At 41.2% G+C, this 25776-nt stretch overlaps 1 protein-coding gene across 2 annotated transcripts in view; it reads right to left on the minus strand.

The window, feature by feature from the left end:
- LOC117943172 (receptor-type tyrosine-protein phosphatase gamma-like) overlaps positions 1–25776 on the minus strand; it is a 455813-nt gene that overhangs the window by 177062 nt on the left and 252975 nt on the right. For both annotated transcript variants that reach the window (XM_034869129.1, XM_034869128.1), the window contains exon 3: positions 4033–4215. In XM_034869129.1, the coding sequence (XP_034725020.1) occupies positions 4033–4215 (183 nt within the window). The remainder of the gene's footprint in view (positions 1–4032; positions 4216–25776) is intronic.

The raw sequence follows: 25776 nt of genomic DNA on the forward strand, positions 1-25776 counted from the left end.
ATATGATTTATTCTGCAGTGAGCCCCGCACATAGAGAGACATGACCACGACATCCTACAGTGTACATGTAGCTACGGTCTGGGCACACAATATGAAAATAGACAAAAAAACAACCAAATTCCTGTTATAGTCTCCTAGAAGCTGAAGTCATTTACATTGGACAGAAGTGGTGGGACTTAAATGTGCTCAGGAAATGACCTGGCAGTTTTCCTTTTACATTATGCAGGATTGTGTGTGTGAGTGGAAATGTTAATGTAAGGCTGGTGCTAAAATAAAAAACATAAAAATAAAAAACAAAATAAAGCTAATGCTCTCCTCCATCATTTTAGCCTCAGGGCTGGCTCTCACATGTTATATTACATTCATCACTCATTTTATGTTTACCATTTTGCTATATTAACACCTCATGTAATAATGGCCCAATACACTGCACCAGCCTAACAGATATAACATTTTAATCAGTGAGCTTTATAGATGCTGGCAGGGTGAGATTGTTACCTTTGGACAAAGGCTTTCCACTTTTCTTTTTTCTTTTATGTGTGCATATAAAATGAAATAAAAAGAGAACAACAAAAATTAAATAAACAGGTGGAGGGGCTTATAAAGGAACCCAACCATAATTTAAATTAAAGATAGCTGTACACAACTGACACAAATTTGCAAATAAACATTACATTTCGCCTTAATATTGTGAGTGGTGTCAATCTTCTCATCTAACTTTCGCAGAAAGAAAAAAAGATGTTTGCAATAAAGATAATTTTTGCTGATGCCTTTTCAGGCCTTTTATTTGATAGGACAGGTTAGAAAGGAAAGTGTGGAGAGAGGGGGAATGACATTCAGCAAAGGGCAGCAGGTCGGAACCAAACCCACGGTCACTTCAGCAGGGGCTGAGCCTCTGTATACAGTATGTGCATGCGCTGTACCATGTTAGCTACCCAGGCACCTATCAGATGGTTGCTTTGAGCAGATGTTTTACATTAAAGGTCCCATGGCATGAAAATTTCACTTTGAGGTTTTTTAACATTAATAAACGTTCCCCCAGCCTGCCTATAGTCCCCCAGTGGCTAGAAAGGAAATATGGGTTCCCCCTGCCTGATTATTTTGGGAAAGAGACTTCAGATACAGTATTAGGGGACCACTCAGGTCTACATAATAGCAACAACATAATCCAAAGAGCACCACGTCATGGGACCTTTAAGATCTTTTTAGCTAGGGTGTCGCTGTGGCTTTGCATGTGGCAAAGTCTGTCAGTCACTTGGGCAATAACAAAACCTCTCAATCGCTATTGGCCGTTAAATATTATGAAGAATTGGTTGGTCCCCATTATTGGACTACTAACTTTAGTGATCCCCTAATCCTTTCCTCTAGAACACCAGTGGATAAACAATGTGGTGCACATACTCTTGGTGTTAGTGATCTATGAGTATCGTTTGACTTTAATATATGTCTTTAGCCAATGCACTGGATAGAACCTTTCTGATTCATCACATCATGTTATGTAAGATGGGTCCAAACTTATGTCCATGTCCAAATATTTGTTAGACATATAAGATATTATGGAGTCTTTGAAAGGATCAGCCACTTCTCTACTTGTTGCAGCCTGTCTCTGTGATTTTATAGAACACAAGCTGCTTAGTGAAGCTACAGTGAACCTAAAAACAATTTGGTAATTTATTCAAATGTGTTATCATCAAAAAAACGACTCACACAGTCTTTATTGAACAAATGATGGGATGTTAAGCATTATTGTGCTTAACACACAGCTGTGCTCTGGGCAGCACTCAAAGTGCTGTCAACAGCAATGCCAGCCACCTGTGGCCTGTGCCTCTCAAAAGCCTTTCAACTCCATCTCTCCACTGCTGGGAAAGCATCATCCATCTTACTGACAACCTGGAATTGTGAAAAATACCTGTGGCTGACAAGGAGGCTCCTCGAGATGCCAAGAGAGCTGAACGCAGATGGCCCAGTGCTGAATCCTACAGGCAGTGACACCTGCCATGGCACTTTGTACTAATACGGATGCAGCATGTCTGAAGGAAAATGGGATGTGTAATCTTCATCATAAATGACTTGCTGCATATTGCACCTGTCTTGTTTCATAATCCTGTACGGGGAAAGTGACGCAACAGATGTTTGACATGCAGACACCTGCCAATATGAGCTGGGATTAATAGAGGTGTCACACTTAAGCTTTTCATTCTCTCTGTGCTGTTGTCGGTCACAAGATTATCTGGTTACAATCTGGCAACATTTATTTGACAAACATGGCTCTGACTTTGGGGCGTAGACTGTAACGCTACTGGACAAAGCTTCAGGGTCCAAAAAGTGAAGCATTCTCTCATTTCCAGCAGGGTGCGACTCCATTGGCTCCAAAAGAAGTCTGTTTCTATATGGTCAGGGTGTAATGGTCACCCATACTGTCTTCATGTGCAGCTTTTTTTATGTGATGGGTAACACGCATTGTGTGTATTTGTTTTTTTCGTTCACTTGTAGAAAATAACTAGCTGTGTTATCAGAGGCCTGTGTTGGGACCACGAATTGTTGATGGACTGACTTTTGAATATATAGAGTGTTTAAATGTTTAAAGGCGTGGGTATAAAGGAGACTGGGAAGTGACGTGAGAAAAACTAAATCCTGGAGATCGACAGGGGCGAGCGGTCGGGATTGGAGAGGGCTCTGGTTTTTGCAGGCCTGCCAGATGGGGTCAACTGCGGGATAAATTGTTTATTTTCCTCGGCCGGTTATTAATTGGGAATTTTCTCTGAACTACTGCATCAACCCTTCAACTACTTGGATTGCGGCGAGGTTGGGTAAGTTACCCGTGCAACACTTACTGACTGCGGCGTCTCGCCACGCTTCACCTGGCAATTTTTGTTTGTGTTTTGTTTTTCAAATGAGGAGAACTATTCTTTATCCGGATTATTTAAGTTACCTAAACAAACTTTTGAACTGCGGGACATTGGGTTTTTTGGGGGGGTTTAAATGTGTGGGAGTGTTCATGGTCTGGTTGAAAATATTTTATGACAGAGTACGTTGTTTTGTTTCAAACCCATAGCTATGTTTTCCTTCGTCTATGAACATGTTTATTAATCTCACTTAACAGTACTTAGAGAGATTTTGGTGGATGACTTAGTTGTAGTTTAATGAAGTAGCAGGGGTAGGTTGTTTAAATTTTTGTGTGATGTGCTTTTCTCTTCCTGTTTGATGTAAGGTGAATTGTTACACGGGTTAGAGTCGGTCTATTTGAAGATGAGGCTATTTCTCACTAGATGTGTTACCACAGTAAACATTTACATAATGAATTTATGTCAAGTTTAATTCAGCACAGCATGATGTCCATGCCGGTCTTGGAGCCCGAAACAGGACAAGTGTATCATCTTATATCAGATTTATTTAACCTATTTAGTCAGAAACTTTATCCAAAGTCTGAATGCAAAAGTCCTTGAGTCTGATTCCAAGTACAAGTCATCAGTCCGCAAGTCCAAGTCAAGTCAAGAGTCCAGAGAATACAGACTTGAGTCAGACTCGAGTTTGAGTCCAGGACTCGAGTACTCCATTTCTGCCCACAACACAAAAGAGACACACAAAAACTTTGGCCTGAGCATGCGCATGGAAATTATTAGGATTCATTATCTGGGGAAAAGTAATATCCACAGAATATTTTATGGGAATCATGTTAGTATCTCAAGTTCAAACCTAATGATTTTAGGTGATAGCCCCAGTGGACAGAGGGTTATCAATTTGGAATAACCCGATTAGACTATCTATCTAGCTAATCCTTGGGCAAGACATAACGTGAATGAGAAATACTGGAAATACAGGGCATCTACAAAGTGTTTCAAATGCAACTAATATCGGCACTTCTGGAGTCTTGCCTGCGTAGTCTGCGCTTAGTTATTCCTTTTCAACATTTAGCTGACTCTTTCACTTTACAACTTCAACCACTCAGTCAGATTGAGGTTAGAAATAAAAGCATATTCTACATGAACTGGGATGAATCCAATTTGCTACAGAAGCCTTTGATGTCTTTACCTGTTTTGCCGGTGTTCTTCATAGAGGTCTTATTAGAGGATTCTGTATCAAAGCCCTCCAGTGTCAGTTCCTGATACTCTGTGGATACTTTGGTATCCTGGTCCACAATGTTAATGGGGGACTGGTTTCTCTCTCTGCATGCTGGATAGGATGATGCCCAGCCTTCGTCTGGCCCGTATATACCTGAGGAAGACAGGAAACACAGAAAGATACACCTTGATGTTAGACTGAGTGGGCTTTAGAAGGATACATGACATTTCGGAGACATCTCGTGTCCTCTGAAAACAGCTGACAGTGTGCACTGCCAAGTCATCTGAATTCTGATTAAATACAGCCCACAGAATAAACATGACGAGCCATTTCCATTCATGTGGTTAATAGAGACATTCAAAATGCCATTATGAGGTTGTGATACGCCCTCTGCTGCAATGTGAATTCTATATTTGGTTTTGCACTACTGACCCCTCAGAGAACACCTCTGCATTCACAGAGAGACATCCTTTCACAATAAATATCCACAGAGGGAAAAGAGCATTGGAGTCACTTCTTGCAGAGGCTGTGAGAGAGAGATAGTCCAGGACTGAAATGTCACAGGGCCCTGCTTTAACACCTGAGTGTTCAACCCTTTCTCAATCCCAACTCCTCACATTCTGACACTTGGTCAGTGGCTCTCAGCGTCACATACCGATGGAACAATCATCCATTCACGATCTGTCCCGTTTTCTGCACCGCGTGTCAGTTAAATGTACGCAGAGCGTCATAAAGTGTAGCCCATCATCGACACAGCGTTGCACTGGGAGTGAGATAGGACTGTAGCTTCAGGGCACATGATGTTGCCTGAGGACCCCCCCCCCCCCAACCTCAGCCCAGGACACAATAAAACTGAAACTGGAAGGATTAAGAAGCCTTTGTCAGAATGATAATGACTCCCTTATCTCATGTGAATAGGCACAAGAAGAAGGCTATTGCATGTGGGAGGAATAGATTTTACGTGTGTGGAAAATGGACTCTGTGCCTACATGTGACCCGTGGCTGGTAGAAATGTTTGGCACATTACATTTGGAGAGAGAGGAGATGTGTTTGATAAAATATGGGACCCTGTACTGCGGGCTGCAGCTGCTTATAGTATGTGTGTTTTTTTTCTTTGTATTTTCTCTTGTACTGGATTTCCACTTCTTTCAAATTCTACTGTGCTACGTTATGTTGTGTTGTTGTATTTTCTGAATAAAAAAAAGCATTACAAATCCAGCCTTGGAATATAAAATACTCAACAGTGTGTTGTCAAGTTCAGTGTTTGTCCTCCCTGAAAGGAAGTTTTCCTCACCACCATCAGGGAGGTTTCTCCCCGAAAGCGAGTTATTCATCGCCACTGTCGCACTAAATGCTTGCTCCTGGGGGAATAACTGGAATTGTTGGGTCTTTGTATTATAGAGAGTAGTCTGGACCAACTCTATCTGTAAAGTGGTTCTTACTTAACTCCTGTTATGATTTGATAATATAAATGAAGTTAAATTGAAATTGGTCTAGGTTATCTTTAGAAAACTATTGCAGCAGCCGGTTGGGAAGGGGCCGAGCTTGGTGCCTGGTTTTGTTGCATGCGACCTGGTTATGAGGTGTGATCATTGGGAATGTGTGCGCCTTGGAAGTACTGCACCCCCTCGGGTCCTCAGCAATGCACCTGCCATGTTTGAAGTTAATTGGATGGACATTTTTTATATGTAGAACAGTCAAACATGCATCCACAGATTTCTAACTGTATGGTTAGATGATGCTGCTACAGCGCCTACTGGTCAAATAACAACACATTTCCCATGGCCACTTGAACATCATACCTATGTAGTATGTCTACCAAATGCGGTTGCCATATCAGTGTTTAGAAGATATGCTTTTTGGATAACATACCAATTGTTGTACATGTGTTTTTGTAAAATACCTTACATTCCTTTTAATGAAAATACAGATAGATAGATGGATAGATAGAAAGATAGATAGATAGATGATGTGTCTGCCCCAGCCTGATGTGTTCCAGCTGTTCATAAGCCCTCTTGTCACCTGTCTCTCATTATCACCCTTGTTACCTTGTGTATTCAATCCGTGCTCCCTTTGTATGGTGTCAGTTTGTCACCTCACAGGTGTCAAGATTAATTTGTTTCCCCCTCGTGTGTCTCCTAGTGTTTCCGGGGTTCTTGGTTAATTCCCTGTTGTCTCCTGTATTTTAGCTTTGTCTATGTTTTGTGTTACTAGCTGTACCTGACTGTGTCTGTAGGTCTGTAAGCCGTTACTTTATGACATTATTTTACTGCTGACTGGTGCAAGTCAGTCTCCTGCATTCCCCTGCTGGCTATTCTGAAGCCGTGCCAACTCGGCCTAAAGGTCAGGGTATCTCAGCCTCAGTTGTTTTCATTTCGACCATTATTTTCTGTCTCGCGTGAGTCACCAACCTCACAGAAGGGCAATACTAAATCACTGGAACAGCCAACGCACCACAAGGCCCACTTAGTAGCTGTTGTGTTTTTATTTATTTTTGTATTGTAATGGAAAACATGTTTTTCATTTTATGCTCATTTTCAGGCTCGTAATTGTATTTTGAGGTTGTATCAGATTAGGTTTACATAGTTCCATTTTCAAAAAACACCATATTTTTGTTGTCCTGCACATTGCTGCAGATCCTGTTTTCACCCTGTGGGTTTGGGTCTCTGTTTTAGCTACAGAGTGAGACAACTCACTTCTATACTATCTTTATAGGGAGTCACACATGCTCAGTAGCTAGGTAAGATCACATCAGCTAGATAACTCTTTCTCCAGCTTTGGTCAGCTAGACGTGGGACACTTGTGGAATACCTGCAGAACAGGGACATGGAAGTAGTTCTTTTGGAGATTATGGTGAACTAGTGTGTGTTGTAGAAGTGTTTTGCAATTGAGAACGAGCTAGCATGCTAATGCTAGCATGCTACCTCGTCTCGGCTAGTGAAGTAGAAAGTCGTGCAGATTTTGGACAGCTCACCCGGAGACTGAGAGCAGAGGACATTCAGAAAGAGTCTCTCACTCAAAACGTTGTTATGCTTGTGGAAACACCAGAGACACAAAATAACACCCCCAACATCTTTTTTTTATAATATGGGCACTTTAAAACAAGTCTGTTTTGTACATTGATGTAGTGCTTCCCACTCCCACCCCGCTGCCCCTCTTGGGCTTCAATATGTGTGAATCACACCCCGAACACGTGAATCATGGGGGAAATCCTTTCAGAAAAGCAGTCTAGAAGTGGCATAAGGGAAGGTGGAGGAGATCCATATACTGCACATATATGTCTGCTTTTGAAACTGAAGAATTATTTCACAAAATCTGGTTGTACTTAGTTATTGTGCATATTCATTCAAATGACCTGAAGCCAGTCTGTTTCAGAGAGCAGCCGTGCAGGAGTTAGGACCCAATTTTAACGATGTAAGCACACAGCGGGAAGAGTCTGGCACAGGTGTTTTTATGGCGTGTACAAAACCACTTTTGCTAGTTTTGACGGCAGAAAAAAATGTCCCCCCCCCCCCCGTCTGTTGCTGGCAATGATAAGACAGTGATTAGTGACAATTCTCTCCGACCAATCAGCAGTCTGCAGGTTTTCACGTCACCTTTTGGTGTCGCCTCAGGCTGCTTGGATCCTCGACTGAGGTAGTACTACAAAAAGAACCTGTTAGCAGGTACCAGGGACTTTTTTTCATAATGGAAAAGCAAAAAGGGCGAGGCGAGTCGAGTAGATACCACGCAATGGGAAAACGCCATTAATGAAGATGTCTAATAAAAAAGTAAAACGTGTTATCATTATTTCTTCATTTTCCACCACTGTTTATGTCCCAAATCCTAATCCTACACTACTATACATATATTTTATGAATAATAAAATGGATTCCCCTTTTTCCTGTCGTAATTCCTGCCATCATTTGATCATATCAGTTGAAACATAGAGGCTTTTTTTTTTAGTTTAAGGTATTTAGAAAGAAAAATAAGTTCACACACTTTTAGCACTTTACTAACACTTCATTATATTCATACTGTAGTGTCAAAACACTCATTAAGGCACATATTTATAAGACTGCACTGATGACTTGCATGACTTATATGCAGCACTGACGCCTTTTCTGCCTTTTTTCAAACAGCTTATAATAACTTTCAAAAAATGTTAGTTCAAAAATGCATTGGGGTTGATCTTTATTGACTCAGCGTCAAACTAATTCCAAAGAGTTGCAGAGAGACATGTCATCAGCTCACAGCAATCCCACACATCAAGACATGTTTATCTGCGTCTATTTGAAGAACAATCTGCATAAACACAAGGTGTTATGGGAACTGGTTTCTCTGATGTGGCGTATAGATATGTTTTATCAGTTTGTCTTGAGGCCTTTGATGCCAGTGATTGCACAAAGATATTGCCTCGAAGTTATGCATCTAGGGTGAATCAATCTAACCCTAACCCTGTCTGACTACAGTCACAGTTTCATGTCTTCCCCGAGTCTTTAGTCAAGTAGCACAGTAACTAAACTGGTATTTCACGTCATTATTTGTTTTTTTAGCCACTCCATCAGCAGCATCTCATAATGCATTTTTTTCCCTCCTTTAGTTGTATAACAGTCATCCTCTTGCTGAAGGATCCTTGTCTATATATGCACATTTACATAGTGAACCGGTTAGTTAAGCATTACACTAACTACTGCAGCTGCACTAAATGCTTGAAGGCTACAAATTGGCAAGTCAAAAGAAACTGATCCGAGTTCTGTCTGAAGTTCCCTTTCTCTGGTTCTCCCTCCTTCTCCTGCGGACTACCACTAGCACCCACTGTACGCATCCCACTCACTCTAACTCTGCCCTTGATTGAAAGCAATACTGGGCTCCTGGGCTCTAAAATGAATTTGTCTATGATTACTCATGCCCTGGCGCGTTGCGAGCGCCGGGTAATGTCTACTTCATTGAATTAGGTGGCTTCCTGTTCTCCTTCCCCTCTTCTCCATCTCCGTCCTTGCCCAGGGGTGGGGTGGGGGGGGGGCTATTGATTGAGGTGGTCTGGCTTTCTTTCGGATGAGGCTAGCATTACCTATGGATCCAGACAGCCACGGCCTGGCTGGCAAATGCAGCGGAAGGGAAAACGTGAAGTGATTAGTCACTGCCTTAATACAGCTAATCTCTGCTGAAAGCAGCAGTATGGGGGGGGGGGGGGGGGGGGGGGGGGGGGGGGGGGGGGGGGGGGGGGGGGGGAAGGTAAAGGAGGAAAAGAAAGAGGAGACCAGCATGACTGCTAGAGCGCTAACCTCAATCACACCTGCGAATGGCTAAGAAGCTGCATGCTGAGTAGGCAAACTCACAGAAGGGCGTTGAACCTAGACACCTACTTCCCTCTTGAAGTGTTCCATTACGCTCCTGCACTCTGGGCTACATACGTTTATGGAACAGAACAGAATCAGCTGTAGTGTCCAACCGAGGAGGGGAAATGGTCCCAAGGTTGTTGACTGACCAAGTGCAATAAAGAGCTTGTAGTTTATTAGTTAGGCAATCTTCAAAAATTCCTTACCTCTAAACTTAAATGACATGGTGCATGGTCTCAAGTCTGTTGGGAAGCAATGAGAGGCATGGGTGATGCAGTAAATGAGATCCTTTGTTATCTCTGGCATATCAAAGATCCCGAAAGGCTTTGAACCTTATTGTCTTGCAATGCCATGAATGATCCAATTCTGCTAGCACCCCGCTAGAGCTCAGACACCAAGTTATACTTGTACTTTATGCATATAATTAAGTCACTGGGTTTTCATATGCCGTTGTTGCTTCTTCCATTTCAGTTTTAAACAAAACAATGTTGTGACTGTGCTGTACTGTTGTTACCCAGCATCAGGTGAGATGATTGATGTCCATCTCTATGTATCAATACAGAAACAGTTCAGCCTGTGCCGCCCTTAGCACACACAATGGAAGGAAGGGAGACTGCAAGCTTAGCCCATTCAAAAAGTGAAAAATAGTATTTCTACAAACGTGGAGATGTCTTATTTACCTGCTGAATCCCCAGCAATGTAACATTGTCTTTCCCAATGAGAACACAATCTTGAATTAGTCCAGAAAAGCCAAAGAAGAAGAACATCATCACTAAACAAAGACTGGGCCATCTCCAGGGAAAAGACTGGATTTGGCAATTAAAGCTTTGAACATGACACTGCCTGCTGTCTCTGCAAGGGGGTCCACCACATTCTCTGGAAGACCTGAACCTGACTGAAACCCCTCTACAAACCACACCAACACCCCCACCGCCCCCTTTTTACACATTGTGTATTATTACTATGGCACTTAATATGCACACATTGAAGTAACTGACATGAAAACATGCAAAACATAATTTGATATGATTTCATATGACCAACAAACTGATTAATTAATTAATTAAATAATTGATTGCTTGTAATGTAACAATACACTGAACCCACTATTCAATATGATTTTAAGTTTGCGATAGGATTTTCTAAGGATGTGTTTTAACAGAATGAGCTGCAAACAAATGATTCCTTGATTCATACACACTGTGCAAAACAACAGATGGGTGTCTTTTTGTCAAAAGTGCAGCTGAAATTGCATTTCATCTCAAATAACAAAAACAAAATGAATAAGAATCATGATGATTATCAAAACACATTCAAATAATGACATACATCTCTTGAAATAAAGGATCTAAGAATCTGTAGAGATGTCTGAAGAGAACTCTAAAGTAGATCACACCCTGGCCCGGTTAAAAATAGCATCATAATTCTTTTTCTTTTTCTCTAAAGCTACATTGTGTAACATTTGTAATTGTTCATTATTAAAATCTGTATCGCCCTTCACAAACTTGTCCTTTTTTATGAATATTGACCACCACCATTAGTTTCAAGTATTCCTCTTGGCTTGAAGTTTTACATTAGCGCTTGCATGAACTGGGCTAGACTCTCCATGGTCACACTCCATCTTGAACTACGTTAGCCGGTAAGGGACATACAGGACGTACTGCTCCGCCTTTCACGTTTTTGACTCACAGCTGCTGCTAACGCTGCTAATGGGTACAAACGCTTTCCGGCCCCAGCAGGTCTGAAGAAGGAAACATGGAGGACCACACAAATTCAAAATCTATATTTCAGGAACAGGAGTCTTCTTCTTTGCCCAGAATAAGAAAACAGATTGAGAATAGCGACAGACACAAATCCCAACTACTTAAATATCCTCCAGACCAACAACCACGGGTGATAGACGACCTTTGTACACTTTGGCTTTTTGAAGCGTGACGGCTACCGTAGCTGCAATACGTACGTTGACCTGCGTGGGGAGAGAGAGTTGATGGCGATATATGATGTCAACGCTAGACGGGAGAAATTCTTACACAATGTAGCTTTAAATCTCAATCGGTTGTAATCTTTACACATTTACATCCATTTTAACCGAGTTCCGGAGCATTATTAACTCCCTATTGATTGGTTGAAGATGACAAGAACCCAGTATCGTGTCATCGGTCTCTGCAGGATGTCTGGCAGCTATAGGACACAAGACTGTCACACGTCTCCATTCCTGGTGAGGATGTGACAGCAGAGAAGGGTTAGGGGGAGTTTCGCATTAATACTAATTAATACTAATACTAATACTCCCGCCTCACTCGACTGCTTCTTCTCCTGCAATTCCAGGCCTCCTCGACATACGGGCCAATTCTCCAGTGCACCGATTTCTGCCATTTCCTCACTGATGCTGATGGACTCAGTGCGGGGAGAAGATCTTACCGCCGGCTGAGAGGAAGCTTCAAATGGTCAAATGGTGAAGAGAAATACTCTCTCTCTCTCTGCTCGTTTATATGCTTGAGAGGACCTTTGTCTGATGTGAGCGGGTTAATTGCAGGAGATGGACATATGGCAAGAACACATCTCATTTTCCTGGACAGAACATGAAAGCTCGCCTTGTGTTTTCATCTCCCCCCAGCCTCCCTCCTGTCCTTCATCTCATTAGGCACCCCTTGATTTCATTGACAGCGAAGTTTTCTTTTGCCTTTGTGTAAAGAATAGATTGTATCGGCAGAGACTCGCTGTGTATGTTTGTGATCTGCAGGCATACAGTTTCCATAGTCTTGGGTTTGTTTACGCTGCAACTTGGAACCATGACGGGCTTTTCAGCGAGAATTGAATGGGGTTGCCAGCACAGCATCTGATTGAAAAAATGGCTCTTAATTGACTGGAAAGCCTTGAGCTCTCCCAAAGGTCAGAAGCGGCAGCCAGGTGTATTTACAAAGTAAATAATTGATGGAGATGAAGAGCGGGCTCTCCTTGCGGAGAGTTGTTGACAGTCTGTGAAAAAGTTGCACAAAAGCAACATCAATCTCTGATGAGTTAACCATGTCTTCTCTCTCTCTCTCTCTCTCTCTCTCTCTTTCTCTCTCTCTCTCCCTCCAGTTCATCTTGCCTAATGTTTGCTTTCCTCACTGTGGCAGCACTTTCTTCATTGTCTGCTTCTCATTATGTTTAGCTGGACTGCGGTCTTTTGGAGTGGTCAGTGACAAGCAACCAGCCTTGTCTGCAGTGAGTTTAACCTCAAACAGGGATTTGAATTATTTTGTTCCTATGTTTGGCATTATTGTGTGTATAGTGTGCACACTATCCTAGGATAATAAGTACGGGATGGCAAAGGACTTTTCTTCTTCTGTCAAGTATGTCAGCGTAGCATGGGTCCTACACTACAATATATTTATATATTTAATTGTGCGGCTCCATTATGACTAGCTTTTAGTAGAAAGACAACATGTTCTTTTTGTCCTTTTATTCATATTTTGTTTTTTTCTTTCACATAGAGAATAATAGAACATTTTGCCGGGAGTGCTCCAGCCAAGTCCAATGTCATACCTTGACCCACGAGCACCAATTAAATGGTAAATGGGTCAACACACATAGAATACAGTTTTGAGAATTTATTATATGCTTTTTTTGTTTCTGACTGAAGCATTCAGGTGTTTATTGCATGCTCTTAAAGTAAGACATTAAAGTGATCTTTTCACACAGTATTATGTTTCTACTAAGACACATTTAAAAAGGTAAAAGGCAGTTTTTGAGTAATTTACAGTACACTCAGACATTTCACCAAAGTGTGTCATGTTCCATGTGGTTTGTTTGAACAACATTAACCATCTGAGTCCTAAATGTATAGCACAACTTTGTCAGATGAAAAGCAAACAACTTTTAAAACTCTTGTTTCATCAATGAAGTTCTGATTGATAAGGGCTACGCTAACGTTGTAGCTGCTCCATCAACACAACAAACAACAGACACATCATTTTAGAACTAACAAGGTAGTCCAACGTCCCCTGCTTACTTTTTCCCAAGAAATGCTTCTATTTATCCGGTGTCTGTACAAATAATGAGGTAGTATAGAGCTCTGGGTGTCACAGACAGCTCCAATCATTTGTTCCTCCATTTCTGATTCAACGCCAGGACATCAGAAGACCCTAAACATTAATTGGCTTTCGTGACACAGCGTCAAAGGAATTGTTTAGCATGAGTTTATCTAACTTCATATGTGAATTCTGGAAATTTTGTGTCAACATAGTGGAGAGTTTTGCATCTAAAGAGAAATATAATAGGTGTTCCCTTCAGGAGTTGGTGGAGACCAAAAATAGAGCTAAAAGAGATATGATATAATAATATGCCAATGTTTTGTTTACAGCTTGTTGCGTTGACCACCAAGTGGCCAAAAAAGACTAAAACAATCAGTGCAGGTTTAAGCTCTAATTTTCTGCTCACTGTCAGGTGAAAACCTCTTACCTCCACCAACAGTGTTGATGCAGTTTATGTTTCTACATTCTCCTCCACATGTTGGACCCATTTCTCACACTTTTGAGCTTTACTAACCCACCATGTAAACCATGCCAAATATACACTGCCAACCAACTGAAGAAATTAACATTTTGGAAATGAAAAATGCATCACCATTGTACAATAGTAGAGGGATTTTATGTGGGATAGCCGGTGGCCCCATGGGGTAAAGATCTGTAGGGGACTGAAATCAGTCACTGAAATATATGGCTGGGTACGGATCTCAATACTTTTGAGGCACTGCCTCCTTAATAGAGCTTAGATCGGACCCAAAAAAATCAAGCCTAACCCAATCCCAGGCCGTGCACGTTTTGTCCGAACCCGGCCCAACTGGCACGGCCCAACGCGTAATGATGAGCCTGAGCATGATTTACACGTGACACTTGTTCAATCCGTGGGCCGTTGTAAGTGATGTTCTCAACTAAAATTCCGAGATGTTTGAACTAGTGATGGCTGAATGAAGCTTTTTGAACCAGTGTCTTTATTTTCTGAGCCCACTAGATGGCGCACTCTGTTCAACAAATGGTCAAAAATATATTTGTTATAAAATATATTAAATTGCAAAGCCTTTGGGCCTTTATCTTAAAACCAAGAGCGCCATCTAGTGGGCTCAGAAAATAAAGACACTGGTTCATGAAGCTTCATTTAGCCATCACTAGTTTGAACTTCAGGAGTCTGTTTAGAGTTATCTTAATGAATAATGCAACAAGGACGAAGCATTTAAACTGTGTTGTTTGTTTATTCAGACTGGAATAGATCACAAATGGCTCCAAATAAAGATACTTAAAAAAAAAAAAAAAAAATAGCTCCCTTAGTCGAATAGTTGCTCAAGGGAGCAACATAATCAAAGCCCTGGAGACTTTCTTTTCCCGATCACATAATTAATACTGTCATCGCCACGGTCTGCATGCTGATGCACAAGTCAGTGCAGACCATATACAACCAGAGCTACGGGAGAAGCTGGAGAGGCATAGCTTTCTCCCCACCAAAATAGGCTAATAAAGTAATGATTTAAAAAAAAAAAAAAAAAGCTTCATTAAGGGTCCGGCCCGACCCATGATTTCCACCGCTTTCCTCTGGCCGTATCAAGTTCAAGCTTGGGCGGGGAATCTAAACTCCTTAATATCCAGTATTGAAAAAAGCCTCATCATTTAATACCTAATTTAATAGAGTAAAGCTCAGTGAGCCAATAAGCACGTAGCATGCTTCTACAAAGATCTAATAATGTTTGTGATTGGCTGTCTAACGTTACATGTCAGGAAAAACTACGTTACCCAGAGAGATGGGGCTGAAGGAGTAGCTGGAAAAAACACATTTGTGCCATACTGTGTAGTGGTGTAATTTGTAATGTTACATTTCATTTCATTTTTCTTCTGTATGTACCTGCAGAAATCTGTCTATATGTTTGCAAATAATTTCTGCTGTTATACTTGCGAACTCTGTGTAGGATTTGGGAGGGGGGTTGAAAAAAGAAAATATGCCATTATGTTTGTACTAACGTTTCCTGTGCAAATAAATAAAAAACATTTTTTTAATGGATTTTGTAAAGTTTGTATGAAAAAAACAAAGTATCATTCAGGAACCGGTATCGTAGCCACCGATTGGGAATCGGTGTTAAATATTTTTGAACGATTCCCAGCACTACTGAAAAATCCTGATTTCAACGCGTGTGTTCCACTGAGGACTGAAGACAGATGTAGTAGGGGGGGGAGTGAGAAGGAGACCGTGGGAGAGCGGGGAGCAGCACAGGATGGACTGTGCTGAGTGGATGTGCAGGTACATTACGCTCCCTGAACAAGATTACCCAGTCTTCCCATCACATTACATTATTGCAGGACTTACAGTACATCTGAATGCCTTGTCCCTGAATCCATTAAGCTGCACCATTGTGTGATCTTATGTCACTCATAACAATCAGACATCAACAATGAAAAAAGGGACATTTTTTCCTGTCTCTTTGTCTTTCTGATGCCTTAGTGGTCGGCCTTAGAACACCAACTAATTCACAAAAAATAGATCAGTAAATCAACCCAGTAAATAAATTCAAAATGTACCAAAATGAATTCAGTTTTCTTCATTTGCAATTAGTAATCAGTTGGTGATTAATAATCACAAACGTGTAATCTGTAAACAGCCTGCTAATAAGTGAAGCCAGTGATCTGCCTAGCGCAGCTGCTAATTTTGTTAACGGCTTAAAGTGTCTGTCAGCATTACGCTCAAAATGGCTGCCTCATTATCTCCTCTGAGACGTCGGCTGTCACTCAGCGTGGCCAATTACTGCGCTCCGTCATCCACACGTGAGAGACGAGCTGGTGGAGATGTGACCGCCGGCCGTAATAAGACGTGATCAGTGCCACACGAGTGTCAGAAATATATCAATGCACCCGCTGCAAGGCCAAAACAATCACAAATATAAAGATGCAAATATGGTGTGGAAATCATATTTGTTTGTTTTCTTATCTTGAGTCACTAGCATTTTTTTTATTGCTGTCATCCCAGGGCGTTGTTATGGGTTGAAACATAAGAGCAGCGGAGAAAACCTGAATAAAAAGAAAATGTTAAGCCTAACTGACAATTGCAATAAGCCTAACCAAAAAGCAAAAATAAATGGATGACAGTCGTAAAAAATATATTTAGAAATCAGGCAACAGGAAATAAAGAAACTGTGTCAAGCTTATGAATACGGAAACTAAGAAAGCAAACAAAAATGAAGGATGAATTGACTTAATGGAGCAAACATAGCCTGTAGATGTGGGTGCTGGGTATAGGCTCACATGAGAGCTTACTCCTGGTACCTTGAACACAAGAGCCATCCATTCAGCCATCCATTCAGCCTTGTGACCGATCTGGGGTGGGGGGGGGGACACATGTGGGTGGAAAAATGCAGTCTGAGGAAGCTGCAATAGCACTCAGCCTTAATTATATATAGTAACAGAGTGTTTGTGTGTGGACTAAGTCAAGTTAGACAACAGAACTGAGACATAGAGCAAGAGAGAGTGTGTTGAAAGAATACCACTGGGTAGCTAGGCTTTTGTTGTAGCTTTTTTTTAAGGTTCACTGAGAGGCGGCCTTTCTTTTGCAGGAGCGCCCTGATCACGTTCACAGGAACACATTCCTTCCTGGATGCTGCCCAGTACAACCACAGCCTGCTCTGTTGGCACTGAGCAGTTCCACTGGAGCGGTTGGAGGTTAAGGGCCTTGCTCAATTTATTTGATTTATTAATTGCTCAAGGGCACCTCAGTGGTGGAAATGAGCGCTGCTCCTTCACTTTCCCCACAAAGATTTTATGCTGTCGGTCTAAGAATTTAACCAACAACATCCCGGTCACATGCTCTAACCTTTAGGCCACCATTGACCGTGTATCGGTATCGCTGCAATTGAAGCCATTGCCGCAGCAATAACACAGAAGATTAGAAATATATTATTTTGTACATAAATTAACATTAGATCAAATGACTATTCAATGGGACCCTTTTAACCTTAAGCTTTTTAATATTTTTAAGTGCACTGCACTCACCACCACTGGGACAAACCCACTGTACTCTCCCTGCTCTGGGATAAACTAGCAGGTGAACATAGGGAAATATTTAGCGGGCTGGAGCTGACCAAAAACGGAGCTAAAAGAGAGAGAATGTTGGACTTAAATCTGTCAGGTGAAAACAAACACCACCCCAATGGGCTGGTAATGTTGCCTTTTACTAAAATGTTTGCCAACTTTTTTGATATTATGTCAGTGTTGTGTTTCCAGATTGTTGCACAACCAATAATTGCCGCTCAATACTATGTGACAACTTGGCACAACAGAAAACCAGGACAAAAGGTCAGAAGTTGGCACTGCAGTCTGTTGCACTTACATTATAATGACATCAGACAATAAAGTGTAATGTCCCATCTGCTTTAAATCAGCTGATTGCCTGGCCGTCATGTACGTTTTAATGTAGAGTGAACCGCTCATTATTTTGCCTATTAGGAGCCCGACAGAGTGAAGCAGGACGCGGAGGGAACTCACTCGCACTTCATTATATGGCTTACTACATGGGCGCTCATACAGAGGTTACCCACTGGGGAAGCCTGCGTCACGGTTATGACAGTTAACTTTCAAAGTTAGGTCGCCCCGGTGAGTGAGCTAAATACGGAGCTAACTAATGATCTGTTACCACTATTGCCATTAGCGTTGTTAGAAATCCCTGTGCACCAGCTTTCTCCCTTTGTGACCTCTGTATGAGCACAAATTTTGACTTAAAAATGATTTTATTGATTTGAAAATGGTCTGCCAGCCTTTGATCAGAATTCAGTCCATAAAAATGGTCTGTTATATACCTAGCAACAGTATGTTATAGACCAAATCACTGTGACGTCAAGCTAACACAAAACTCCCTTCTGCGTAGACAATTTGCAGGGAATCAGCAAACTTTAAAATGTAAAGATATATAGTTCCGACGTGTTATCTCTGCTGTGCTTATTTCCTGTACTGTTAACTGTGTGTCTTTGATTAACCAAATCTAAGGTTACAAACAGCAATATCTCACCTCTGGTTGGACTGACTGCTAGTTTGGGGGGTGTCATTTTCTTTAGTTTGTGACCAACAAGTAAGCTAACGTTAGTGAATGGGTTGACTTATAATAGCATCAAACATGCACTATAGATGAAGGAGATGTGAGTATATCCAGTTGTTCCTCTCCCCCGTTTGCTCAGCGCCTTTAAATGGCATGACAATGTAGTTTGGTGGCTTGTTGCACCCACTGTATAACAATTCATTGAGCAATATTAACCTGGTCATAATTGCTTTATACAAATTTCACATTAAAGTGCCCATTTTATGAAATAAATCCCTTTTTTTCTGGGATTTGGGGTGATATTTATTGTCTCTGGTGCTTCCACATGCATACAAACTCTGTCTCAGCCCAGAGTGTGACCTCTGGATCCCCTGTGTTTTCTGTTTGTTTTTCCCTGTCAGTCTTTCCCTGTGTCTCCTCTCCGGTGTGTGGTGTGTGGTGTGTGGTGTGTGGGTTGTGTGACTTCATCCGCAGGGACTTGGTGCGGCAGGCATTATCAGGCAAACCTGGCTTCTATCATAATCAACAACAGTACAACAAACTGAGTGTCTCAGACTCTAGTAAGAAACTTAACTTATTGTCTTGTGCTGCTGAATCTTACCGTGACTCTCTCATCTGCAGCACCAGCCTAAACTCCTCCACTGCCATTACTAGCTCTAGCATGCTAGCTCGTTCTCACCACTGCTACAACACACACTAGTTCACCATAATCCCCAAAAGAACTACTCACATGTCCCTGTTCTGCAGGTATTCCACAAGTGTCCCTCGTCTAGAAGAAGTCTCCCAGCGAATCCTGCCGTGTACTGACCAAAGCTGGAGAAATAGTTACCTAGCTGATGGGATCTTACCTCACTACTGAGCAGTGCAACTCCCAACAAAGATAGTATAGAAGTGAGATGTCTCACTCTGTAGTTAAAACAGAGACCCAAACACACGGGGTGAAAACAGGATCTGCAGCAATATGCAGTACAACAAAAATGTATATATATTTTTTTGATTAAACCATGTAAACCTATTCTGGTACAACCTCACCATACAATTATGAACCTGAAAAGGAGCATAATATGAGCGCTTTAAGGCTTTTGAGGTACAGTATTCCAGGTTTTTTTTAGGATGCATGGAAACACCACTGTCTTACATCAAACTATATCAAAACAGATGTTTTCAGGAAAAAAAAATGGTATAGTATCTGTACTTAAAATTGAGTAAAACTAAGCTGCAACAAAAACGGTACAAACTAAGAAAAAAACAAAAATAAACTAACTAATTAAACTTATTAAACTTATTCTGATAAGGAGGGCCAGGCCTCTGAGTTCCGTCGCTGGGCCATGGGGAACTGATTTCACATGTTGTCCCATGTTCCACTGACCCCGTCAATCCACACGACGCCAACCATTTATACCATCTGACTGTGCAACTGAGCGTGAGGAGACTGAAAAACTACGTTCACCTCCGGCCCCCATCACAGACACACAAGCAAAGTAATGGATGTAATGGAGTACATTTACATTATTTAGGGTTCTGTGTTGTTCCAAACAGAGCTTGTTGGAGCAAGCAGTTAGGAAACAAGCAGAAAAAAACACTGCAGACTCTCAACACCCCCTCTTTCCTGTTTGGGAACTTCTGCCGCCAGGGAGTCCGTGTGCCGAGATGTAAAACAAGTTATCGTTAATCTCAAACTCTATCAAACTGCCAAACTCCAGCAGTAAATCTTAGCACAGAAGTGCAATTAATACACTAGACATTTTTGCACTTTAACTACTACATTCACTTTTTAAGATGTCGGATTGTCTGTACAGTCAGACAGATTCTATGTTGCTCTTATTTTTCTGTTTCATGTGGATTTTATAATGCTTTTTCTGTGTTGTGTTGTGACGATTGTAGCCTAAGATATATTTCCCCATGGGGACATATAAAGAGCATTCTATTTTGTTCTCTACTGATGATCCCTAATCTTTTTTGGTGACCATCCCACTATCACTGCCAAAAGTGTCATGGAGGAAAAGCATTGCTCCACTGACCTCCTGCATGTGAGCTAAGAAAACCCAGCATGTGGTGTCATTGTGGTCTGCGGTGCTTGTAACCACAGCTAGCTGCAATTCAAATTCAAATTGCCAAGCATACACTACCCAGTATTGCCTGGCGTTGCTGAAAAGCTGGTACTTTTTGGACATGAGAGGTTTCCTCCAGACTGCAGCGGTATGTTGCCTCCATAGCTGACGTATAAATACGTTCCGCTGCATAGCTGCACATCTGGACACGTTTCAGGATTTGTTCTCCCATCTGTACACCTGGTGCTCGCACAACTGCTACAAACCTGTAAATGTGTCAGCAGTGATGTTGTGTTGCTTCAATCACAGTGTCATTTTTAGTCGTTCGTAATGGCCAGCCATACTTTTTATTGTACTATACCGTCTGTACAGGTATTCATTCACTTCATTTATATATAATCAGGCAAATAATAAATGATGACGAAAGCTGGTGTTTGGCTTTTCATAACAATAATACTATAGCTGACAATAAAGTCCTACATTTAAATTAGTATAAATATTGTAGGGCTGGGCATTGTTTAAAAAATGACAACACCAGTATTAATACCAGTACCATTGAAGTGATCCCAATACCAATAGAGTACTTTTTAAAACCTTCTTTCTACTTCATCATCATGTGAATGCAAGCATCTGAACTGCTATCTCTGTCACGTAACAGTATGGGACGGTCACACCATTTATAATGTGTGTTGGTTTTTTTTTTTGGGGGGGGGAGAGTTATTTGGGTCCAGGTGTAAAAATATATTTTAGTCGTGCTTTATATGTGATTTATGATTTATGTGATTTCATTGACTAATCAATTACTTACCCTATTATGCTTTTTTTGGATTTGTTTAGTCTTCTAGTTTGTTATAGTTTGTTTGTTATAGTTTTTTGTGTATGTAAGACATTTTTACAGTACAAAAAAACATATTCACTCCAAATGTAGCACTGACAGCACTTTTTCTCAGCTGCCTGAAACGCCTCGCCCACCTTCCTGTTTGATATTCCTCCATTAGTGATGTCACTGGCTGAGAACGCCCAAGTAAGTACAGCGTGCCCAGGTTAAATTTGGTTGACCAATCACAACAGAGAGGGACAGCTGACCAATCAGAGACAGAGGGCTTTTCAGGAAGGCGGGCCAAGAGCTCAGACAGAGTGTTTCAGACGGCGCAGCTGCAGTAATGCCCAGTAAAAGAACCATTATGTGTTTTTGAACATCAAAGCATGTAAACCTATTCCAGTAGAACCTAATGGTACAAATATGACACTGAAAAGAAGTATAATGGTAGCTCTTTAAATCAACAGATCTTTAAAACTGAGTTTCTCCACAAAGAGTCGTGCAAAAGCATCACTTTCATAGATCACATCTTAGGAAGGGGCCGCTGCCACACCGTGCCCCCCTTCTGGAGTGGGGGATAATATCCTAAATTGTAGATCCGGCCATGGCTGGTTGTGAAAGCCAAGTAAATAAAAGACAATGTGCAGTAGAGATATCTGCGGTCCCAAGCAGTCAGGCTATTATGAACACTATATGAATTCCTGCTGCTGAGGAGCTGCGCCCACGCTGCCGTACGCTTCCCTCTCGCTGCCTCTCACCTTGACACAACACACTGCAAATGAGTGTGGGATGACTTTTGTTGGAAAAAAGTTTGTAATAAACGGCTGAGTGGGAGTGCGAGTCGGAGGCGCTTTAAGTTGAACAATCATCGCCGGAGTAGATGTGTTGCTCTGTCTGACAGAGGCCAGCCTGTTTCTGGCTTTAGGCTCTGTTTTCCTTCTTTTTTTTTTAAGGTGGAAAAGCAAATGCGAGATTAAGACAGCGCAGTGTCAGAGCTTTGTTAATACAGATGTTAAGCCGGTCTTCTGCTCCTCTGCTTCAAATCCCAACCACATAGAGAAGAACATGACATCTACTGTGAAGCCTGTTCAAGTCCAATTTCATGGCCCGTCAGATGTATTTCTTTTATTTATTTCTGTTGTTGATGTTGAAAACAGTTATCAAGGTTTATTTGCACCGCCTGATTTTGCTCAGCTTTTTCAATTGACTCAAAATGAATTCCCTAGAAAAAAATGGATTTTAATACAGTATATGTTTCATAAATATATTTTGATGGATGTCAAACAAAACACAACCTGTTTAACCATTTTAACCCAGTTTGTTAATCTAGTTGAGAATAAACATCCACAGTGTTCATTATCACATCCGCACAATCTTCATAAACATCCCATTTAGACGTTTTCTCCAGCAAACTGTCCACACCAGTACTTTCTGCTAACAATCCAACAATGCAACTCAATGCCAACATTACAGCTGTGCAACTCTACAGTTCCCATTGATGACACTAAATCAGCAAAATCACTAAAACAAAGCATGATGGGAATCCTGGTGGCAAAAATTATACACATCCTAAATGAGAAGAAGAAATGACAAGAGACGTCACACAAATGCATGAAAATCTGCCTCTTTTTTTTTTACTTACACAATCAGTAAATGTTTCACAGAACTACGGCTGTTACTGTCCTATAAATACTGGTCTTACATCCCTGGAACACTGGGACACCCTTACTTATATATGCATCTCATTCAGATAAGTGTGTGTCAGAAATACGCACCAAATAAACAAACAATTTGAAATTGTTTGTATAAAAATATTAAAGAAATACAGTTCTAAACAAGTTTAGTACCACTGGCAGGCCAATTATGAGTAACCTATCTTATTCCAAAAATATCTACAAAAAGCCTATAGAGAGAGTAATTACTACTTAGAATAAATAACTTAGTTTGGAAGAGCCATAACATGGAGTCACATACCTCAGTCCTGAATCAAAGAATGTATTAAACCCATGCAACGTATTTAGATTGACCCCGACCTGACAATTATCTCAGCTGATTGGGCACTGCATTTTAACAGTGACACTGGATCGCCTAGCAACCAAAACCTGGCCTGCAAGCAATAAACCAAAGTGTGCTTACAGATACGAGCCAAGGAGAACACATGAAATAACTGTGATAACGATGCTCATTTGAGATAATTAATTCCGCAATTTGAGGGCATGATTTAGTAATTCCAGATCGTGAATTATTAATTTGAGGGAAGAATTAAGTAGCTCCTATTGATAATACCAAAGGTACAAATGACTCATTTGTGCTCCACAATTATCAAACATTTTACCCTTGACACCTGCCGGGCTCTGTAGGTTTTAATCCAAATAAAGGCTAGTTAATTTCCAACCTGGGGCCAATATGGATATTGGGCCCAGCAGTCCTGTGACATAAAATGCCTGGCGGGACCTGAAAATGTGAACGCTGCAGTTGTTCAGTGATAAACAAGAAACACACAGAGGTAACAGTTTAGTGTGCAGCCTCCAGTATTTTATATCCATGGACCTCCTTCTTTTTCTTGGTCTATTTTATGAATTGTTGTTAAAGCAACCATAATGATAAAAATAATCAGTAACACTTCACTTGAAAGTATCTCCATAAGAGTGACATAACAATGTCGTTGACACATGACACTGTAATGACACAGTCATGTCACATGAACCCTAACCATGACCATATACTTATTAACTATAACTTCTCGTGAAAAAAACGAAAAACACTTACTAAAAGAAAGTTTATTTCACAAATGTTCATGACATGTTTATAATGCTCATGACACGTTCATGACAGTGTCATGTCACGCCTACCTAGATACCTTCAAGTAAAGTGTAACCCAAAAATCAAAGGTATGTGATATGTAGAAAATTAAGTGTTAGAGTTAGGGTTGCATGGAACTTTTCATTAAATCGCAGGACACAGAACAATTATGTAATTCATTTGCATACAAATATGTTGCATTGAAGACTTCACGTGCAACCTCGGCTTCATTGCACACTTATCCTTTTTAAATAGACGTGCATGATGCGGTGGTTCGGAGTTTCCTACCAATGTCCACAGAAGTTCACCAACCCATTCGCACTCCCAGCGTGGTCAGGTGTCTTGGTGTTTCTTACCAACGCCAAAAGTCTCCTTTAGCGTCATATTTGGGCACGCTTGGTCAGTAACTCTTGTGTTGTCCTCCCGGGTTAAAAACCGGACAAATAGTTGACAAGTTTTTACCACCACCACCTTACTACCACTAGTTTTAGAGTACTTTTTGGAAATCATGGTCAATAACCCTTATTTATATAGAACTGTACCTAGTATTTCAGTTAAAAAAGAGAAATTATGAATTATTTACACAAATAGTTAAGATTAGAGTAATGTGAGGAGGAGTTTTGTCTGGAATGAAAGTGATCAGTTGCAAAGAGCGTTGTATGGAATTCAATCCTTTTTTTTGTGGTAATTTGGTCCAAAAGAAACCCATATTTCAGATGAAGACATTTTCTAAAGGGGTCAAATTTGACCCAAGGACAACAAGAGGGTTAACCAAATATTATCTGTCTGGCTCAGTTAAAATCACTAGCTGGATGTCCGTCACCTTCTTCTTTCTTTGTGTTGGCGTTCTAACCTCCGGTGGATTTCTGAGGACTATGGTTAACTTCTCCTCAGATCTCTACAGGGTAAATCCATTCAGCTACTGGAGTATCTGTCCAATCAGAGTTTTCTGTTGCACGACTAAAACCACTGTTGAACGTACACACATTCCACAAAAAACAGTTCCTTCCCGAAGCTGTTTAGCAGAGGCATCGTGCCACAGCGCTGCCTGTTGCGTTCCATACAGACGCTAAAGGGTGATTTCTGGGTCGGTGTCAGACGCTGAGAGACACTGAGACAGTGTCAGTATTTTTTCACCAGTTGGGAACGCGTTGCACTTGAGTTCAAACATTTACCTCAACCCACAAAAAACATTGCAACCTTGGCTTAAGGAATAAATACTACTGTTGAACGTACAGGACAGCAGGGTTTTTCAAGACTTCCTGTCCTTGAGCAAGGCAGGGAACCCGGTCTGTGCATCAGGCCGCTGGTCTGAATAAGTGGATATGTTTCACCTTGAATATTCACTCTATTTCAAAATGGACTCTCTACTTTTCTCAAGGCCCAAAGCAAGTTGATGTTGCTCATGCCGGGGCCTTGGGAGGGCAATGTCAGTTAGAAAATGTATGCCATTTGACTGCTGACAGCAGAGGCAAACACAGGATGACTTGAGAAAGGCAGCCTTTCCTCCTAGGTGATGTTAGGTGAAAGCAGGTAATGTTTATCTCCACCAATGAGACTGCTTAGATAGAAGAATGCTCCCCTGCAGTGTGTTTTATTATACGTTGCAGTAGCAGGATTTAAAGGGGGGGCCGGGTTCTTACACCACACCAAATTCCATTCTCAA

The sequence above is a fragment of the Etheostoma cragini genome, chromosome 4 (genome assembly GCF_013103735.1).
Source record: "Etheostoma cragini isolate CJK2018 chromosome 4, CSU_Ecrag_1.0, whole genome shotgun sequence".
In the NCBI taxonomy this organism is placed as follows: domain Eukaryota; kingdom Metazoa; phylum Chordata; class Actinopteri; order Perciformes; family Percidae; genus Etheostoma; species Etheostoma cragini.